We start from the raw sequence: 22,961 nt of genomic DNA, 5'->3' as shown, positions 1-22,961 counted from the left end.
TGACATCACCAAGAAAAGTGATTTGGATAAATGTGAATTCATGTTTCCCTTAAAGAAAGAGGAAAGCTGTCATCTAGCTACCATAGTTTCATAAAACAAGAAACAAAAGATGTGCAACTTGCATATGTAAATGCAATAAATGTCTATATATGGTCCAAACCAATAAAGCACTACTAAGAATACAATAATTCTAAGCAACAATATTAGGGCTCTATGTTATGAACTATGCTGTTATATCTGTCAGTGTATAACATAGCAAAACATATCTCTAAGGTTAAATAGGACAAATAACAAATATATAGACATATACAGTTTGCAATTCAAATTTTACATTGACACAGACATAAAATAGACAAATCTTCATTTCAAATTCAATATGAATGTTGCTTTTACCTTAAATTTACTCTTTATTCAAGCAATATTTTCAACTCATTATCCGCGTTGTATTATTTATGCTTTATTCATATTCAATGCATGAAAAATGTGAGATGACTAACCCTATGAATCTCTTTATCTATTAAGATATTTTAATCCAGATGTTATTGAAATATGTGCCTAAATTGATGTTGCCATTTATGTAACAATATTTCAGATAGACTTCATTACATTCCGTTCTGACTTATCAAAGAGAACATATCCTACCTGATGTTGTGAGCATGGATGTGGATGGTGTTATACTTGGAATTGGAGTTGATGGTAGCACAGCCTCAGCAATTTCTTTGGTGCTATTCTTAAAAATCCAGGATTCAATTTCTAAAGCTGCAAAGACATCTTCTGATACAGACTTTCCAACATAAAACTTGTTTGAAGTGTTCCACTGGCCTGAGCTCCTTGTTATGAAAGTCATGGTTTCTGCCACCAGCTTGCCATCAAAGTAGAGAGATAATCCAGTCTGAATACTCCAGGAGAACTCAATAGAAAAGAAGGTGTTTACTGAGAACTGTGTTGTGGTGACTGTCCATACCTGGGTGGTGGTGCTCACAGTGCAGTAGAACCGGTTGTCTCGGATGTACATTGCTACACCATAACCACTACTTTCCTCTCCTCCATTGGAAAAAATAGTCATGATGCTTCTTATCTCTATGATCTTCAAATTGAAGCCAATGGTGAACCCAAGTGAACATTCAATAGGATTCCACAGACAGTTTCTAGGGAGGTTGCTGAAGTCAATGTATTGGTCTACACCATTCAGACGACACGCTGCAGTGACACCATTCATGCCCATTACCAGGGTTGGGTTACCAATTACAGGAATATTCAAGTCTTCTGTCACAAGCATGTTGTTTGTTATCTCCACGAAGATGTATTGTACTATTACAATGTCTGATTCTGAAAGAGTAAATTGTGAGAACTTCATTTTAATTATTTATCACATCAGATTGTATTTTCCAGTGGTTCAACCTTTTCATGACAACAAATTAATTATGAAAATACATCAATATTCTAAAGACTGTGTTATGGTTAATTAGCAAACACATATTCACAAACCACTAACAGAGATACTAAATATACAAAGCACCATCCAACAGTGTGATTCTTCCCATGGAGAGAAAATAAGGAAGCTCCCATCAGAGAACAGATACTCAATTCACTTTTAGAGCTGAAGCTGCTGAATAACAATTGGTTTACTTCCAATTTATTGTGAAGAATCACAAACAGACTATACCCTTTACAACAACAGAATGTAATCTATTACTGAACTGGCAACACTTTAATACTTATAGATTGTTTAACTAGAGGATATACAACAGGTGCTTATAATCTGTGCATGTTTCCCTTTTAAAGAGTAATACACTTAAAACAAACCTTGAAACAATATCTTCTGAAGCTAATAATACAACATAATGTGTCACAGATATTGTGACATGACAGTTACGAAGTCACAGTACAAGATAGCAAGAGACAGTCTCTTGATGTTACTGAATGTCTCAAGATAGTCACATTATCTCTGGTCTGTCTATTCACTGAAATGACATTCTGAAACACTTTTAGATAATCAAGAATGTGCTCACAACACTTGATAAATGTTGTTCAGAGATAACACAATTAAAAGTGTACACCTGCCTGTGTTATTACTCTTGGTGGTCTAATCAAAATCCAGGACTCACAAATGTCACCCTAGAATTAGACTTACGAGTTATAGGAACCCATGACGCCCGACCACTAAGACAGCGTTCCACAGGATTGTCGACGTTAACAAAGCCATTGCCATAACATGTATTGTTAATGAAACAGACGTCTTCCTGAATTAATGGATAAAAATTGCAAGTTAGCATGGATCAAAGAATATGTCTGAAAATATATTGGTGACAAAGGCATTACATATTGAATTCACTTTTACTAGCAAATGTTTTAAACACTTGGCAACCTTTCTTGCATGTGATCAGTGCTTTGGTCTACAGCTCATTTGCTTTTAATGACATTGTAAATAGATAACTATTTTAACTGAACAAGGACTAACCTTCTTGCTACATCTTGCATCTGTTAGACATGAGTAACACACTGAGTCATAGGCCAGGAACAGGACAGACCCACTGGTGATGGTCTCAGACACTGACACGGACACATTATAGATACCAGTTGTGTTCAGGTTACATCTCACTTCCTCAGATGAGATGTATGTTGCTTCTGCCCAAAGTGTCATTCCAGATGATGTGATGCTACCACTGTCTTCCATCTACAACATTGGCAAGTTACACTCTATACATTTTACATAGCAACTGAACTACAAAGGTATACTGCATATTATAGCCTTACATGTTATAGCATAATATTCATTGTTCTACCTAAGCCAACTGTATGTGTGACTTTCAGATAAGTGTAGAGAATCACCACAGCAGATCTGTGAAAGCTGTCTTAAAAGATATTGCTAGTTGCTTTCTAGGACAGTTTGCGTACCTGTAGTTTGTCAAGCCAGCATCTCAGTTGTCCTGTGTTAGCAAAACCTTCTCCATAGACAACAACAGTTAGACATTTGTCCAGCCTGGTGTCACAAGTTGGGTCAGTTGGTGTGTACACAGTAGGGGGATCTGTCAGGCTGATGGAGCAGTCATCACCACTGTAACCCTGCTCGCAGATACATACACCTGAAGCCAGTAAAACAACTGTTAGTCAAACACTGGTCCTTGTGTACACTATCCGGTGTTCATTCATCACAATCTAGTCTCAACACATCCAGGTTTTCTCCTGCATTCTTTAGCTGATAACACAATTTGGTGTTCTGTAGTCTCAATACGATCTAGTGCTCCCGTTCTGAACTTGAACTGAAGATGAATGCAACCTGGCATTCTGTTGTCTGAATGCAGCCTGGCATTCTGTTGTCTGAAGGTAACCTGATGTTCTATAATCTGAAGGCAACCTGGTGTTCCTGTTCTGAAACTGGATGAATGCAGTCTGAATGCAACCTGGTGTTCTGTAGTCTGAATGCAACCTGGTGTTCTGTGGTTTGAATGCAACCTGGTGTTCCTGTTATGAACATAGTCTAGTGTTCTGAAGTCTCAATGAAACCTGCATGTTGTTCTGTAGTCTGAATGCAACCTGTGGTTCTGTAGTCTGAATGCAACCTGGTGTTCTGTAGTCTGAATGTCCATTATCCAGACATAGTGCTCTATATTCCAGACACAATCAGTGTTTCCACTGCCCTGTAATTTAATTGTAACATTAATGGTTAAAAAATCATGACTTTGTATTTTCTGAGCTAGTACTGATTCTTGTGGTCTTACCATTACTGCAGTTGCCGTGGTTACTGCAGTCACCAGGACAGAGCACCCCAAGGAGGGCAGCTGGAGGCTGTGCCACACCATCAGTTTTTTGCCATAGTTCAAGGTCAAATAGGATCTTCGTCTCACACTTAACAAGGATGTTACCAAGGGCAGATGCAGCCCATGCTAAGTCGTCCATGATCTGCACATTGAAGAACATGATGGATGAAATCACCTCAAAACACAACCAAAATGTCTCTATTGACAGACATATATGTTTTCAGTCAATATGGTATCATAGAGAGCATTACATGCTTATTCTCACACCCTCAGGTTTAACATAATTCTATGATAATAATTAGTCATTGACTCAGCTGCATTAAAATGGTGGTTCCAAGGTATTGTATGTAGGTATTTCATGGCACCTGAATGTCCTCTACACAGGATTCCAGTGCTGCTGTGAATACAGCCTTGACAATGCTTTCACAGGCCTTGGCTGATGCCCGAAGTTGCATGTAAGTCCTGCACTCATTCACAGCCATCTCATAGGTGATGTTATTTGGAGTTGGCCAGGTAGATTCCTGAAAATATTCCACTATTAACACCTAGAAGTAGGCTGCACATTTAATTCATGACATAAAGACACGAAGATAACAGTCTAAAGAATAAATCCTGATTGTCTGTAATTAACAATAGGTAAAGGTTGAGAGATTACCAGTGCAAAAGCTGCATGCTTTATGAGAAAGAAACTATAAGTAAACTCACAGCTGCTACATAGGAAATGTCAAACTCCCATCCAACAAGTGTCTCTTGTGATAAACATTTCTTTGGGGGGTTTTCTGAGAACTGTGACTGGAGGAACTCAGTAGTCAGGTCAACACCTGCCACAAATGTAAATCAGGGCTATCATAATGCAATACATACAAGCTAAGAAGAATTACACTGCTTAGCAACAACTCTGCATCATCACATTACATTCAAATGAAGTACTAAATCAGTCAATAAAAATCCATTTTAGAGCTAAACACTCACTTCAATTCACAACTTAATGTGAGTATGCGGGAGTCACGTCAAGCATTCCTCAGCTTCTCCTCACTGCACATCACAACATAATGGGAGTATGTGGGGTCTAGTCAGTGTGAGTCACGTCAAGCATTCCTCAGCTTCTCCTCACTGCACATCACAACATAATGGGAGTATGTGGGGTCTAGTCAGTGTGAGTCACGTCAAGCATTCCTCAGCTGCTCCTCACTGCACATCACAACATGATGGGAGTATGTGGGGTCTAGTCAGTGTGAGTCACGTCAAGCATTCCTCAGCTTCTCCTCACTGCACATCACAACATGATGGGAGTATGTGGGGTCTAGTCATTGTGAGTCACGTAAAGCATTCCTCAGCCTCTCCTCACTGCACATCACAACATAATGGGAGTATGTGGGGTCTAGTCAGTGTGAGTCACGTCAAGCATTCCTCAGCTTCTCCTCACTGCACATCACAACATGATGGGAGTATGTGGGGTCTAGTCATTGTGAGTCACGTAAAGCATTCCTCAGCTTCTCCTCACTGCACATCACAACATAATGGGAGTATGTGGGGTCTAGTCATTGTGAGTCATGTCAAGCATTCCTCAGCTTCTCCTCACTGCACATCACATCACTGGAGCATGTGCGACCTGGTCAATGTACTTCAAAATACTATAATACAGATTTCACCTGGAAGGTGAAAAGGTATCTGTCAGGACAATGTCTTGTTCCCTCCCAGGAAACAAATGAGTCTGTGAGAGTCATGTGACACACAAAAATAAATGGGCATTATGTAATTTTCAGAACAAAATTGATATTTAATACTTATTCTGACTCAAGCTTATTATGCTCCCTCTATGCACAGATAGTGGAAGACTTGAAATCCCTTGAAGTTCCTTCCTAAATGAAGCAGACGTATAATACACTCACCAATCTGGAGCCTCTGTTTCCCACCAATACGGTCACCATGACCAGCCATGCTTGCCACTCTCTCTGAATCTAATAAGCCTGACACGAGAATTACTGGGAATTCAGCATACATGAAAGGGGCATTTAGGAGGGCTTGATGCCATGAGTCATGATAAGTATGAAATATCAATTTTATTCAGAAAATTACATATTTTCCTTATCCTGACTCATGCTGCTTATGCTTAATGAATGTGATGAAAACATGCAGTGGGTCAGGCAACATTGGATTCTATTGGTTTTCATATACTTATGTCCAGTGTTTGCCCCTTTGGCAACTATAACAGTGGTCCTGTTCTTCCAATATTCATCTTTGAAATGGGGGAATCACATCCAGTCGAACTTGTCTTCTCTTGAAGCATTCGTTGACTGGAACATGATGATATTTTGATCAGATAGCATCCTGCTAGTGTCTAATGCAACTGTATGTCAAGATTTCTAATCAAGACCAGTTGCAACCCTTCTTCATGTACAAGTATCTTCATTACCAGTACATGGGCATAATCACTCATACTAGCCTGCTCAAGATGTCTGCGTGGACTCTCAACCATTATACTCTTAGTCTTGGTCTCAACATGTCACATGATAACAGGGTGAGTGAAACTCAGTGCCTTTGTGTGCTGTTATACAACAAGTGGTCCACAACAATTGGTGAATGCCAATGACATCCTCTGTGGCGATGTCCCGAAGGCAGTGATTGGCAAACACTGTATTCGATTTCCGAAATCTGCCCACCATAACAGTTGTTAACAAGCAGTTTCCATGTAGAGCGAGTGTCAATGCCAAGGTTCTCATTTCTTCATGTAGTTTGGAAGTTCACAGACGCTAAATCTTGCTGCTTTGTAGGCCCTCAGTATAACAGATAGTGTTGCGGGATACTTCCATAGGTGTCTCAGTAGACATTTGGACACATCTCCTTGTCTAAATACGTTTTATATATATTTTCAATGCTCTGACTGGGCATAATGAGAAATCCTATGTATCATGTGGCCCCTGGACTGTAGAAAATGCCGGGATGTGGAATTGTCTGGTTGTTCAGGAAGTTGATTTTTTTGTGATAAAATCCTGTCTTAATCCTAGATGTACAATCTAATGATGACTGGAGTTGAATCTTGTGAGACAGAAGTCCAGAGCATGTATTTCTGACATCTGTGCCGCTGTTGCTAGGGTGAGTAGGAACAGCTTTTTCTGTGCCAATAATTCAAGTGATGTCCAGTCTAGTGGTTCGTAGACATCACTCGTGAGGTGTTGTAGTACAACATTCCAGTCCCAAGCTGGAGACTTTTCTGGTCAAACCCTGTGCTGACACTGACACTGGTGTGGTAACAGAGAGAGTAGAGCTTGCTCTATCATGGCTTGAATTTTGACCACCGATCTTCTAGGATGACGATGCAGTTCAACGGAGTGATGACTCAAATCCTGAGGAACTGAAGATCTTGCTGCAGCTCTCATTCTGATGTCAGTAGATTCATACACCATCCGAGTTAGCAGCCTGATGGTGAAGTCTAACTGAGCTGACTTGTCTCATGATGCATTTGAATGATGTTGTCCAGGTAAAATGCACTGCGAAGTAGGTAGGTGACTATTGGCTTGGCAACCCAAGTAAATAGCCACATGGCTGATGATATTCCAAATGGTAGAATCATCCACTGCTAGTGCTGATCGCTTGATAGGAAGTGCACATATTTCCTGGAGTCCGAATATATCTGAATATGCATGTAGGCATCTTGTAGATCGATGCTGGCTAGATAATCCACTGGATGGATGAGATGCCGCAGTTGTGCTTGATGGATCATTCTAAACTGTTCTGGCTTTAGTAGATAATCCTTGTTGGACTCAATTGTGATGTATATATGTCAAAACTTTTCCTTGAGGTTTTTCTTGGGTACCAGTAAAATTGGGGAGTAGAATCCTGATGTTAGTCAATTCAGGTGTAGTTTTTCAACTGCTCCTTTCTCTAGAAGAGATGATATGGTGTTGGCTATTTTGTCCTTTTTATCCCTGGCATATGTGAAGAGTGCTGTGTCTTGTGAGTGATGGTGTTGCCTGTAGTGGGATCTCGTAGCTGTCATGTACCATACCCATGACGTAATCATCATTGTGTAGTCCCCAGTTCCTCCAACAGCCCACTAGACATCCACCCACTGGTGAAGGTTGTACATGAATGGCCAGGCGTGGAAAGCTCCAGTCATTCCAAACCTGACATGCGCATTGTACTCTCACTTTCTGAAGCCCGGAGAACTTTATTTTGTTGGAGTAATGCTGAGAAGTCTGCTCGAGGACTGCAGTCAATGTGTTGACTGACTTTATCATCATTACCTCCATGGAGTCCCTAGTAATAGATTTAGCGACATCTTCAATTCTGCAGAGAGGATCATCCTTTCTTCCTCATTCTCCAGGATGTTGAACTTGGAGATGAGAGTCTGACTGATAGCCTTGGAACAGGCGAGTCTGAAGAAGGTACACCAAGTGGTTGTATCCAGCTGAGCCAGTTACTTATCCTACACTTTGTAGGATCTATTGTGAGTCTCATTGATGAGCTTGTATGATTCATCTACAGTGAAGCCTCGATAATCCGGACAGTTGTGTTTTTCAGCAAATTCGTCCGTATTGCGGATCATCCGGACTACTGAATTTCAGCAAGAGTTGCTTCCCTTTACTATATCAAACAAGACACGACACTGAATAAAACAAATAAGCATTTAATGTATATATGTATATTTAATGCAAGGATAACAATAAATTATAAACACATTGCAGTCTTTCTTGGTTGTTTTTGTTCATGGTTTTCTCATCACATCAATAAATGTTCGCATTTTCACCAATCATGTCCAATGTCCAATGTCACAATGACCAATGTCACAGGGTTCATAACAAAAAGTCTTTCATTGTTGTTTGAGTTCTGTTTACCTTTTTCATTGAGTTCTTTACATCAATGATTTTGCCAAGCACCACCAATAGTCTCAAAATAAGTCACCAGACTGTCCAGATATTTCGATGCCTCCGTCGAAGTTGGTGGCACTGGGGCTTGTTCACTTTCCTCGGAATCCTCCTCTTCTTCCTGTCCATCTTCAGTCGGCTGCACCATGTTGATGATCTCACTGTCAGTGAGTGGCTCTTCTGTGCTTACGACATCATCAGAAGGATACTCGTTCAGGATGAGTCTAAGTTCCGATAGGGCAATGTCATCTTGATCCACAAATGAATCGCCATCTTGTGATATAATGTCCACGTGTCTGTAACAGTTCTTGATTGTTTGCGCACTGACTTGGGTCCCCGCGATCACTGCATTCTTGTCGGCACTTGCTGCTTCTCCCTGGAGCACTTGCTTCGATATTGAATGACGTGATTTGAATCTGGCCAACCATCCCCGAGAGTAAGCGAAATCTGTCACCGATAACTTGTCACCAAAGTCTTTTGCTTTCAATATCAACATTTCATCATTTACAGCTGCATTTTTGCTGGTCATTTCGTTCATCCATAGAAAGAGCGCCTCCTCCATTTTTTGATGTTTGGCGTTTCTTGCTCGAGACAGGGCTGCGGAGTCTTCAGGTATGGTAAGCCATTTTTCCTTGCTCTTTAGGATGTCTCCGATTGTAGATCTCCCCACTGAATGTCCAAATACTTCACCAAAGTGTTTACTAAGGAAATTTAAACTTGCTTTCGGATGTTCTTCTTTATTCCTTGCAACCTCCCTCTTTTCAAATGCAGTTATGTCGTTTCATTTTCGATGACTCGCCATCTTTGCTGATACAAGTGTCATACAAACTGTGAATGTCCAGCATCTTCTGTCGGGGACTTTTTGTCTAATTACAACAACAACCCTTAATTGACATTTCTCAAAAGTTAACAAGAGTTTATCATGTCAACTCAATGTCACCCAGTGTTTATTGCTCCCAATGACAGAGCAATAAGTTATGTAAACATCGACGGGAGTCGCAGTTACGGTTCGTGAACATCATTTACAGTGTCCGAACAATGAAGTGACTTACTGTTTGTTTTACTGATTGGTTACACCTTTTTAGCATCCGGTTCCGGAAACTGAATTTCCGGATTATGGGTGCAAATTATATAGGCATTGATTGGTAACAAGCTGAAATCATCCGGGAGGCGAGACATCCGGATTGTCGGCGTCCAGACTAACGAGGCTTCACTGTACATCCGGCGCTTTTGTAAAGGGCTCCACATGATGAAGTGGGAACTGATGAGGGCTGAAGGCCTGGATGTGTTGTTGCTGATACTTGGTTGCCATTTGAAAGGGTGTAGATAAAGTTTCCGGGATTGTAGATATCGCTGCAATTGGCAGAAATGTCAAAGTGTCAATGTCCTTGCTACTCATCATAGAGGTATGAGTCTCATTGGAGTCCTTCAATGGGGAGACTAAGTCCAAACCGTTCATGATCCACTATGTAATCTCTGAGTCTAAGAAGAGGGCTTCCTCCAGTCACAGAGATCAACAATGTCTATCTCTGTGTGTGAGTGGGGAACAATGTCCATGTCCGTCTTGGTCCTCCTGTCTATATGTATCCCTGGTACAACTACCATTCCATGAGTGCCTTCGCTCTTTTCTACATGAGCAAGTATCTGACAAAGACAATGAACAATGGGGAATGCAGAAAGTGAATGTTTGCGGCTGTAAGTGGATCGAATCGATGGAAGGAATAACATCCATACTGTGACATGAGGATAAAGCCGATGACAATGACTTCGGTGAATGGAAGCGTGCATTTCATGCCTCTTCTTCATCCGATTGCAGCCACTGAACCATCACACAGGGTGACTGTAGTTGTAGCTGCTGACTCATGTTTCTGTTCAATCCCTCGAGTTCATCAAGTGGTGAGCTGTTGCATGAAGAGGTCGGTGTCTAGTGACTGCGGCGGCAGTTGGTACGAAGAAACATCTGATGTGTAGAGTGTAGACGATATAGATATCTGCGTAGATAGCAGACTCACTGAAGGATGCAGCACAGTAGATGAAGTAGTTGATGAGGGTCTACTATACACTGCTCATTGATTCTGCATTCTGATGATTTTTACAGAATGTTGTTTCAGTGAAGGTCTAGTGGTTGAAAACTTAGTCTTTGACGAAGATGACTTCAACTTCTTAGGTTGAGATGATCCCGATTCTGACAACATTCTTTGCTAAGATCTAGATGAAGACTCACTGGTATCTCGACCATGCCCTCAGGGTACGTAAGGCTGATCACCTCAATGATGAATGTTAGCTGTTAACAACTTACAAGACACAGAATCAGAATCAACTGACTAGCAAGAGCCTACATTGTTTGTCCTTTAAGCACTCCTTTGAACAGAATATAAATATAATGCAAATTCTGAATCAAATAAATTCTTGCAAAGTTCACAGAGAACAGTCTAAGCTGACGGGGAAGCGTGCCCAAAACACAAGAAAATTTATAAAGTTTACATAAAGATCATAGTAATTAATCCAAAAACTGAATGCGACACAATTTCGATTCTAGGACCAAAATTAAAACAAAAACCTATTGCCATATCACCATGCAAAGTGCCTCCAACCATCCTCGACAGGAGAGAGTGGCAAGCATGACTGGTCATGTGACCATATTGGTGGGCCCGGGGAAAGGGAGGCTCCAGATGGGTGAGTGTATTGTATGTCCACTTCAGTTAGAAGGAAACTTCAAGGAATTTCAAGTGTTCCACTATCTTCGCATACAGGGAGGAGATAAGCATAATAAGCATAAGGCAGGATAAGGAAAAGTTTGTAGTTTCAGTTTCTTAAACTCTTTTACAGACTGAAACATGGGACTCATATGGATAACACTGTACTGATATAGATCGGCTATCATAATAGACCTGTGAAGGTCCCGGGGTAGAATAGGACTTCAGCAACCCATGCTTGCCACTCTGCTTGTTGTAAGAAGCGACTAACAGGATCGGGTGGTCAGACTTTTTTGACACATGTCATCAGTTCCCAGTTACGCAGATTGATACTCATGTTGTTGGTCACTGGATTGTCTGGTCCAGACTCGATTATTTACATACCGCTGCCATATAGCTGGAATATTGCTGAGTGCGGCGTAAAACTAAACTCACTGTCATAATATGATGATCTCTTCCCAAATGGAAGGGGTAATATTTCTCTAACAGAGATCTTGTCAAAGAGCCCGTGGCAGTATTTACTAATTGAAGTCCAGTTATATCATATATGTGACAACTGTAAAGGAATCAAAAACAAATGCACCTTTGTTTCTGCTGCTTTTCTTGTCCTCTTGATTACATGAAAGGAAGCCAACATCAACACCACATGTCTGACCTTCAGCCAGGCAAGAGCAGAAGACTTGAGTTGTCTCAGCTTGTGTTGTATCTACCACACCACATGTTCCATATGTGAGGGATTCCTGAACGGATACTCTACAACACGCAACAGAACTTTAGTGAGGTCCTCTGGACACACCTCTGTACATGTATGACAAAAACAAGATCCTGTTATATTATATATGAATTATCATAAGTTGAATTTAGTTTACATCAGGATTTAGAACAATATTTAATAATCCCAAGACATCAGCTAAATACCACATGACTAACTGTGAAGCCTGACAAGGCAAGTCTAATTTGTCATAAAAAAAGCATGGACTGATGAAATGAAACTCCTACCGCCACTCATTACTGAAACTGTCAGGTTTATTTTCTCTTCCAGGATAAATGTTCCCATTTGGTAGCGTTAGGTCATTGCTGCGGTCATCATCAAAGTAGCCACACAATCCTTCAGTTTGTTGAAAGTCAGCAGAGGAAGCACGTATCCACACATCAAGATATGTCCCTGCCTTGAACCTGCTCTTCTGAACAGTCACATAGCCGCCTGTCATAAGAGTCACCTGTATTGCCACAACAAGAAGTCATCATCACTGACAGATGTCTTGTGTAGTACAAGTCATCACTGATAGATGTCTTGTGCAGTACAACAAGAAGTCATCACAGACAGATATCTTGTGAAGTCCAACAACAAGGCATTGTGTACTAATTGTACAGTGAATATATATGTATATATACACACGAAATGTCAAAATAGTACAGGTGTTCAATCATAAATATCAGATAGCTAAATATAAACAGAATGCCATTTTCTCCAACATGTTTCAATTTCATCTTCATGGAGATTGTAGCAGTTACACTGTTTTGAGATTTTTTTTTGTAATTTGTGTTACAGATTAATGTATAGTGATAGTTAGTACTTGGTCACAATGTTTAGAGTTTATCATATATGTATGACAGCAACAGTATTTCTAGTGGCAGGCCTTTTTTATAGTACCCCAGTTACCTGCCCTTGGCCATTTATTGTATACTTCCTGTTCATGAATGTTCTGACTAAATGGCAACAGCCACACTTTGCTCGAATGTTCCCGGTGCTGTGTCAGTGTTGTGTTGACTGAAAATCACACAGACATACACTCGGAATTACTGGAGTTTTGTGCCTCTGCCTATCAGTGTCTGTTTGTCAAGAACATCTACATTCAAGATTGTCACTCCATGCCTGACTGCTCTGTGTAAACAAACTTCAGTTAGAACTTCTGCTCTCTTTCTGTAATACCAAGACTCTGCTCAGTTAAATATTAGATATTTGTGACCCATTACCTTAGACTTGTGACTCAACTGCATTGTACTAGAAATCTGAATTGTGATTCATTGCACTTGCTCATTGTTTGCATAATATATCATGGAATATTTTCAACTTGTCTGTGTTATATTTTACTGGTTCAAAGGGAATTTCTTATACCTCTTGCCAAGGCCATATACATGAAACGATTACCTAAATGTTGGTATTTCCCAAGGGACATATCGATAATTAGGCACGAGTGTTATAAACAAAGTATGTCATGGGCACTCATATAATATTCTGTTTATTACCAAAGTCATTAAATTGAGGAAAATAAACCAGTTTCTACTTTTTCAAACATGGGGTATGTATTTACTTACTGCTGATGACACCTCGTCCAGTTCTTATTACATACCTGAATCTTCTTGCCATTGTTGTATTGATAGATTTTTGTACCAGGCGTTAGTTCTCCATTGATGTATGTCCGTATCTGAATGGGCTTTCTTTTGTCCGAGTTTTCTTGCTCCTTTCCACACTTGTCAATCACAATAACATCATCCCCTGACATCACCATAACAGCACACACACAGGCTGCACCCCTGCGTTTGTTGCATGGACGGAAGAATGTTGTCACCTGTGGAGCAGAGAAAACAGTTACAGCCATTCTTTGATTCCAATACATGACAAATGGAAGAAATGAAAAACTGTCATCTTACCTTGACAGGGAGAAATTTGTGCTTGTACATGATGAATTCACCTTCAAGGTACACATCGAATCGTCTAAAACAAAAACAGAGACAACATGAATAAATACTGTTCTAAAACTGTAACATCATTACTTTTATGACATAATAAAAAGCATTTTTTTAAAAAATCTCTCTGACACATAACATATTGGACAAATGGCACAGTTGTAACATATTTGCAGTTCTTACCTTCCATCAAATGTTTCAAGGTGGGGGTCCCCAGTAGCACTGCACATGGAAGTCTTGTCTCCATCAATTATTGTCAACTGGAAACAAGTAGAGATTGTGTCTTTATTCAGTCCATCAGAAACACAAAGGGTTACAGGTGAAACTAAGAGCGGAACAGATATACAAAGACATGACAGGAGTGATACTCAAGTTGAACATAGAGACAACATGCTGAAGTGATGCTTTGAACCAAACAGAAGACATGTTCTGAGACAATGTAAGTATGCAGTGTCATCATAGGTAATATCATCATGATCAGTGTCGAAGCAACTTTTACTAAGGTAAACCTTAACACCAGTTCTTTAGCATTCCACTAAGGTTACCTTAGCGGGTTATGATCACCTTAGTGCTTGGTGAAACGAGGCCCAGTACAGTAAATTCATTCATTAATACATAAGTATTATGCTATCACTCACCATGCAAGAAATAATGATTACTAGCCAAGTGTGTATCGAAAACATCACCTATTTGGTATTTGAATTGTACTATGAAAGGGTTTCACAAGCAGACCTTGAGGTGTACAATAGCTATGTGAATCACCCCATTTATGACACTGAGCAAAATGATTTGGAAACATGTCTATTTACTTGGGCTTATTGTGACACTTTTGTCTTGTAGGGTCGTGTTGGCAGGCTAAGCTAAACGTAATACACCAGGTTTAGGTTTTAGTGGGCTGGGCCATTTAGCTCCTGAGGGATTAGGACCCATAAGGCATGTGTCTGGGGCGTATTCACAATCACAAGTGCTCGATCCTGAACACCTATGCCCTGACAAACACTCATTAGTGTCTGCGAACCATCCTCACAGCTGACTCGCCAAGCAACCAAACATAGTGACCATGTTTGATGAAAAAACAAACCAATTTAAATCATCATCATTAGTAAGAATATCCACCTGATGAAGGGGCAAGGAACGCTATGTAAACAATGAAGAAAAAGTTCACATATTTAATGTCATTTGTCACAGAAGCAACCAAAGATACAAATGTCTCCAGCCAGAGTAGTCTGTTAAGCCCATATTGTGTCATAGTGGCACTTCAACATCATGCATTTAAAATATGGTCCTGCCTCTAACACTTACCTGAACAGATACTTGCAGAAAACGGGCTGATGGTTTTTTTGCCACAACCAGACAAGCAAACAGCTGCAGTTCTTGCTGTTGGTCTTTATCTTTTAGACCATCCAACGTGGCCCGGACAGGTATCATTACACCTGTCAGCCAATTTTCCGATGTCAGGGTCACTCCACAGAAGGCATCACCTTGTGTATCTTGTGTCCAACCAATAAGAGCCTGTGGAAAATCACGTCCATTTCCACACTTAATGGTTTCCTTAGCTTTAATCAGAACATCCACACGGACACTGCATAATGACTTCTGGTTGCCTGGGCAGTAGACATGGGGTGGAAATAGAAGGGTGACCTTGATGTACTCTGACTTGGCTCCCTCTGTGATGGTCAGCTCAGTGACAGATACCTGGAACATAGCGTCAACGTGATTAGAGTCATACATATGGACTCAGTAAGCAAATATAACACCGGATCATCCAAAGAGAGCTGGACACAGTGATTTATATATAGATTACTAAATGAGCGTGTGTGTGTGTCTGTACTGTACTGTGTCTCGTGTACTCTTACCGGTTGTTTCAAACAGCATTCATCTCACGAGTTGTTTCAAAAGGTATTTAATGAGAGAAAGCGACATAAATGGTATCTGAAAGACACAAGCATGTATTTCTTACATACCAAAACATCACACGGAACTGTCCTTTGAATAGAAAGGACATGTGCCACCATTTGCACTCACAAACTCTTGCAAATGTACCTTGTACATTGTTTCAATGAGATTGTTTTGCTTCTGATTGTCATGAGTAAATTTGATAACATATTGAAATCACATAGTAGCTTTGTCTCTAACAGCGCTTTGTCTCTAACATCGATTTTCCCATAATTGTTTACGCATGTATTACTGATTGTTCCCATAATTGTTTACACATGTATCACTGATTGTTCCCATAATTGTTTACACATGTATCACTGATTGTTCAAGCCATTTAGAAATCATGATTAGAATCTAGAAATAATTTAAAAAATGATTTGATTCATGTTATGCTTATGCTATATGTGTTTCATTGTATAAAGCTATCTTTATGTTGTGGAAATAGCAGGTTCAAAGGGATTTTTTGGGCACAAGTAACATGTTTCTGTGCGACTGAAGCACGAGGAACTTATCAATGAATTTTAATCAGGAAAGTAGTCTATTATAACTTGAACTAAGGTCATCACCATGGAGAAGCCAATCATAGGATTAGAAAAGAAGAAGAAACATAAATCTCTTGAAGAGGATATCGGACATGCTTGTGCTTTGCTCCACTATATCTTCGTGGTAGCTTGAACATTTCGCATGGCAACAGGACACATATTTTGTGTTGCTTGAATGTGATCACTCATACATGTATTATGACCTTACCTTGACTGATGCTTTCAGAGTTTCACTTCTCTTGAAAGCTCCTCTTGTAGCATTGCAGTTGTTCTCATGGCATGCTGACACTCCACATGATATCTGGTTTATGTTTGACATCAAAAAGTACATAAAGGGCGTTCAACATCATATAGTATATCCAAACATATAGTAAATGTTCTAATGTTACATGTTCTGGGTTTATTTCAGAAACAGGCATACACATGTATTTCTTATACCACTACTCAATCAAATTTTTAATAGAACATAACGCATCATGTGTCCATGCTAAATTTGATGTAGCTAAATCTACAGCTACCCAAACTCAGCATTGAAAGGGCAGTATGCTTATCTTCATTTCAACCTGACAACACTAAACACACACAATTGTGTATGAGAAGTAACCAAAACCTGTATTTCTGCACCTATATATGTCTCCCAATGACTTACAACAAAATACAGCTACTGGGGAATAACCTTTCTGATTTATCAACCAGAATCAACCAACATGTTTTACACTGTAGAAGAATTTATTGCTTGTACACACCTTACTATCAAGGGAGAGAACTCCTAAACCCGCTTCCTCCAGGACAGAGACCGTATTGTTGCCAAGGTCATCAACCTTGATCATCGTGTCATTGACATACCACCTGACCTGGTACTGAAGTCCCACTGCTGTCAGAGCACGGAATGTACAGTGCACATTCACAGAGCCATCAGTCAGGTTAGATGGAACTGAAACCTCAGGGCGTTCCTCAAAGGTAGGTGTCTCTGAAACATGGCATCAATATGGAACAGTAGCATTCATTGGTCAGCTACCTCATTATACACCTAACCAACAGCACATAAATAACTCAAATCTAACAATATCCACAAAAGGCTCATCAATTCACCATGTCCTGACACAGCTTGTTCCGTTTGACCTCAGTTACTCTACATATGCATCACCTGGTAGGTCAACTGTCACAAACGCCAGGTTGACTTAACTTCATTTGATAGGGGAGTAGAGAATGATAATCTATTATATGATAAGCTTGTCTTGGCTATTCAGACATATTGACAATCAACTGACAATGGGGCACCCATTCACAATAATAGACCCAACCAGTTGTGACATGGTCATGCAATGCAGTATTATTCACTTGATCAGGTCATGTTGAATAAGCTGTACACAAAGAGGTATATATTTACAGAGCTACAATGTATCTGTATCTAGAGAGGGATGCACACATACATACAGTGCTACCATAGACCCATATCTACAGAGGGATGGCCAAGTGAATACAGAGCTACAATAGACTCGTATCTAGAAAGGGATGACCAAATACATACAGAGGTACAATCTAGAGAGGGATGCGCAAGTACATTACAGTGCTACAATAGACCTGTATCTAGAAAGGGACGACCAAGTACATACAGAGCTACAATCTACCTGTATCCAGAGAGGGATGACCAAGTACATACAGAGCTACAATCTACCTGTATCCAGAGAGGAGAACCAATTACATACAGAGCTACAGTCTACCTGTATCTAGAGAGGGATGACCAAGTACATACAGAGCTACAATCTACCTGTATCCAGAGAGGAGAACCAATTACATACAGAGCTACAGTCTACCTGCATGTAGAGAGGGACGACCAAGTACATACAGAGCTACAATCTACCTGTATCCAGAGAGGAGAACCAATTACATACAGAGCTACAGTCTACCTGTATCTAGAGAGGGACGAACAAGTGCATACTGAGCTACAATCTATCTGTATCTAGAGAGGGACAACCAAGTGCATACAGAGCTACAATCTATCTGTATCTAGAGAGGGACGACCAAGTGCATACAGAGCTACAGTCTACCTGTATCTAGAGAGGGATGACCAAGTGCATACAGAGCTACAATAGACCTATATCTAGAGAGCGATGACCAAGTACATACAGAGCTACAATCTATCTGTATCTAGAGAGGGATGACCAAGTACATACAGAGCTACAATCTATCTGTATCTAGAGAGGGATGACCAAGTACATACAGAGCTACAATAGACCTATATCTAGAGAGCGATGACCAAGTACATACAGAGCTACAATCTATCTGTATCTAGAGAGGGATGACCAAGTACATACAGAGCTACAATAGACCTATATCTAGAGAGCGATGACCAAGTACATACAGAGCTACAATCTATCTGTATCTAGAGAGGGACGACCAAGTACATACAGAGCTACAATCTATCTGTATCTAGAGAGGGATGACCAAGTACATACAGAGCTACAATAGACCTATATCTAGAGAGCGATGACCAAGTACATACAGAGCTACAATCTATCTGTATCTAGAGAGCGATGACCAAGTACATACAGAGCTACAATCTATCTGTATCTAGAGAGGGATGACCAAGTGCATACAGAGCTACAATCTGTTTGTATCTAGAGGGAGATTATCAAGTAGATGAAAGAGCTAAAATGCACCTGTGACGAGATTCAGCTTTTCTGCTACAGAGTCTGTGGTGTAAGCAACATTCCACCCTTCCAGGAGGATGTGAGCAAACGATGTAAGTGAAGCACTTGTACCAATGTAGAATACTGTCTGTGTAGTCCCTGTAACTGTTCTCTGGATGTATGTTGTCTGGGTGGCCACCACCTTACCATCAAACCAAAGCTTTAATCCTTTCTGAATACTCCACGAAAACTTGCAGTCAAATAATCTCTCAGTTGCTACTTTTAGAGTACAGACTGCCCATTCTTTTGTAGATGTGCTGACACGAAGACAAAGTTGCTTGAACTTGATGGAATACCACATTGCCATGCCATATGATGTGCTGTTATCTGCACCACTACTGAACACCATTATCTTGTCAACTTCATTTCCTGTTAGCTTCAGGAATTTCAACTTGAAAGACACTGTGAGTCCAGTTTTACATTTCTCCACATCACCAATACATTCAGAAGCCTTGTCCATAATCGCCATTGACTGGTTTACACCATTCAGTTGTATAGCCCGGCCACCTGTCACACTCTCTACCAGGTGAGGTGTTCCTTGCACGGTCAGGTTAAAGTCTGTTGTTTGGAGAACATCACCAATTATCACCAAGAAGTTTAGACGATACACTATAATGTCTCCACCTGAAACAGCAACAACATGTGATGAGCATGTATGTTCACACTAATCATAATGGAATATGAATATGGGTGAAGATATATGGCTCTTTCTTGGCAAATAAATTTATTGCAATTTGTTGAGATTCAATTACCCTTATTATGATATACAGTGGAATCTGTCTAATATGGACTGGAATGATGCTGTGAATTAGACAACTTTTGTCCTGTAACGTGTTTGCTGCCACAATGAGTTGCTCCCTTCGATGAGCTTTTTATTTATACTCAATATATCATATATTATTTCACTGGAAAAAGTCTACTAAGATGAACTGCTTCTTCTTTGAGTGACATTTTGAGGGGTACAAGATTGACAAACTTTATGGATAACAACTTCCTTATTACAATAGTGTGACATTTCGGTACAGATTCTGGCACCGTTGTCAAGCAATCTACACTGAAACGTCCCACTGTCATAATAAAGAAGTTATTATCCTTATATAAAGTTTGTCAATCTTGAACTGCTTCTGCCTCTGTAAACTTCTACATAAAACAATGTTTTCAGTCATTAACCATTGTGAACAGAAGTAATAGAGACGTTTATTCAACAGATTGTGATTTTTGTCAGCTATGTCCGGATTACAAAGCATTGTCTCACAGTAAGTTGATAGTCAGTCCGGATTATAAAGCATTGTCTCACAGTAAGTTGATAGTCAGTCCGGATTACAAAGCATTGTCTCACAGTAAGTTGATAGTCAGGACTGTTATTTTAGTCACTTGCGACAGGATCACAAAGTATTGTTCTCATGGCAAATTGACTGTCAGGCACAGACAAGATGTACTATTGCATTCACTTGTCTTTAACATACTAAATACAGGAAAAGATACAATCAGATTCTCATCACATCAACAAATCTTTCAAATTTGCTCCTTCACGAAAAAAAAAAAAAAAAAATTCAGTTACCAAGTTCAAATTTTGGAATCAATGATTACACAAAAATATCAATAGGGTGAACTTTCATTGGAACCTACAAATTATATTCATAACAATATATGGTATAGATTTACAGCTTGATTTGTTGTTTCCAATGCAGCCTTCTGCTCATTCATCAGGTGAATGAGGGTTTGATTCTATTCTTTTACTCCAGTTGTCAAAGGTAATAGTTAGTGACATGTAAACAACATGAGTAGGTTTAAATAAAAACATGGCGACACTTTCTGGATACATCCAAAAGTCTGATTACACAATTACGGTCCACAATGTAATATTGCTCCAAGCACTGAGCTAAAGATGAGAGAGACACTATGATGTTTTGTCTGGAGGTAACATTAATCACCTTGGATGCACAGCCAGGTAATTTTTATGTGACCCTTCTAACAAGTCACTGATGTGTATTTTTATGATCTCATTCTTTCCTCCGAGAGAGCAGTTTATTGACAAGTGATCATCTATAACAAATATGACTTTTAGCTAAAAAAATATCCCTTTTCTGTTAACTATGTCTCCACAGAGACATGAATCAGGTAACTAAATTGTCTCACCGGTTATCACCTTCCAAGTTTTCTTCATGTCTAGACTGCAAATCCGTGATTCATCAGAGGGATCACTGAACCCTTCCTCATAACAGTTGCCATCAATCACGCATATATCATTCTGAAATTTCAATTACATTTTATGAATAGTGTGTACAAAATTAATTGTGTAATTAATTTGTGTTGAAAGGGACCAAACAGTTAATGATATAAACAATTTCATTGGTTTTATAAAACTATCTCAGGTTTGTTCACTTCAACACCTCCGAGGTTGTATATAGGCCTATTCCTAACAATTTTTTTAAGTTGTAATCTTTCTTGAAATGATAACCTCTTCATATTGTATGCTGTACCAGTGAGTGCCACAAGCATGAAGACAATGGTAATAAAGAGACCTTGTCACATCATCATGCCACTTCAGACACAGTGTGTTACTGCATGCTATTGCTGGGCATCCAGTCACAGGCATTGGACAGTTTCATCATAATCATTACATAATGACACATAATTGACGATCATATCGGTACCACCCAGCAGTACAGAACAATCAACGAAATAAACATTTACTCTGAGATTGTGTAACACAACCTTGGCCCTGTTTAGTTAAATGAGCCATTAACAGACTCCTGTCATAAACACATTTATCAAACCACACCCTCTTATTGAAATTGTTAAACATAATACCCACTGAGGAGACTGCATAAGCATTTGTGGCCTTCACTACATAGCAAGTGTTCAGGTCTGACCTCCAGTTTTATAAATCTATAAGTGTGTTCTGCCTAAAGTTTACAAGTCATTTATGAGCTTTCTGTATCTAATCAGCATCACCAAGTACATATAAGACTGACCTTCCACAAAATGGTCAATAAATCCTCCCCCAAGTAAACTGCCTGACCCACCTTCTTCCATCTTATCATGTTTCATCTAAAATACATTACATTTGCCCAGCTTGTATGAGAGGTCAGAGCCATTGGGAAAAAAAATTGATGAAGAAAATCTGTTCTTCAAATGAGCATCTTCTGTCATAAAGCAGTAAGTTGAAACTCATCCATGTACAGAAGGTGAATAAGAGGTTTTGGAGAGCTAAGGAGTAAAACTTTGTTGAGCTACTAACTAAAAGCATTGAGTGATGAACATAAAACTAATAATTCAGTTACTGGCCATCCTATCTTACCCTGTCATTGCAGCTTCCCTCCGTGCATGTCTCACATACAGAGGAGAACACAACAAACACAAATGGATCACTGAAAATATAGCCATTGTTGCTGACAGACACTTCATAACTGTCATTGGATGGTAGTTTGCACTTCACCTCTTCTTGTGACACAAACACAGCCCTCAATTTGATGATGTCTCCAGACACTGTCATAGTTGTTTTATTCTACAAAAATAGTGTGAAATATTATTTAGTTTCACTGTCATACAGAGGCCTCTTCAAATGCAAATTAATGCTGATGTCCATTGGTTTTGAACAATTACTTTTCTGTCTAGTCAGTATACAAGATTCTTAGATATATGCTACAAAATACAGTGGAAGCTGTAAAAACTGGCATTTGTCTAATCTAGCAAGTAACTTTCTTCTCTTGAATACATATATTTTGGTTTGAGTTTGATGAAACAAAGTTACTACTATGTATGATTC

General features: G+C 39.6%; 1 protein-coding gene across 1 annotated transcript in view; it reads right to left on the bottom strand.

Annotated features, from left to right (window-relative positions):
- The window catches only part of LOC137266456 (uncharacterized), a 303,788-nt gene that overhangs the window by 58,242 nt on the left and 222,585 nt on the right, over positions 1-22,961 (bottom strand). Inside the window, exons 141-158 of the mRNA XM_067801954.1 lie at positions 22,494-22,700; positions 21,329-21,440; positions 19,160-19,813; positions 17,243-17,466; positions 16,705-16,797; positions 15,319-15,711; positions 14,200-14,276; positions 13,981-14,044; positions 13,680-13,898; positions 12,325-12,545; positions 11,909-12,078; positions 4,467-4,582; positions 4,127-4,282; positions 3,723-3,903; positions 2,899-3,086; positions 2,462-2,677; positions 2,135-2,243; positions 643-1,329 (exon numbers count right to left, since the gene is read on the bottom strand). Of these exons, the coding sequence (XP_067658055.1) occupies positions 643-1,329; positions 2,135-2,243; positions 2,462-2,677; positions 2,899-3,086; positions 3,723-3,903; positions 4,127-4,282; positions 4,467-4,582; positions 11,909-12,078; positions 12,325-12,545; positions 13,680-13,898; positions 13,981-14,044; positions 14,200-14,276; positions 15,319-15,711; positions 16,705-16,797; positions 17,243-17,466; positions 19,160-19,813; positions 21,329-21,440; positions 22,494-22,700 (4,087 nt within the window). The remainder of the gene's footprint in view (positions 1-642; positions 1,330-2,134; positions 2,244-2,461; positions 2,678-2,898; positions 3,087-3,722; positions 3,904-4,126; positions 4,283-4,466; positions 4,583-11,908; positions 12,079-12,324; positions 12,546-13,679; positions 13,899-13,980; positions 14,045-14,199; positions 14,277-15,318; positions 15,712-16,704; positions 16,798-17,242; positions 17,467-19,159; positions 19,814-21,328; positions 21,441-22,493; positions 22,701-22,961) is intronic.

This window comes from Haliotis asinina, chromosome 15, assembly GCF_037392515.1.
Source record: "Haliotis asinina isolate JCU_RB_2024 chromosome 15, JCU_Hal_asi_v2, whole genome shotgun sequence".
Taxonomy (NCBI): Eukaryota; Metazoa; Mollusca; class Gastropoda; order Lepetellida; family Haliotidae; genus Haliotis; species Haliotis asinina.
Note: the sequence above shows the minus strand (reverse complement) of the source record. Positions and strands in the feature narration are given on the sequence as shown.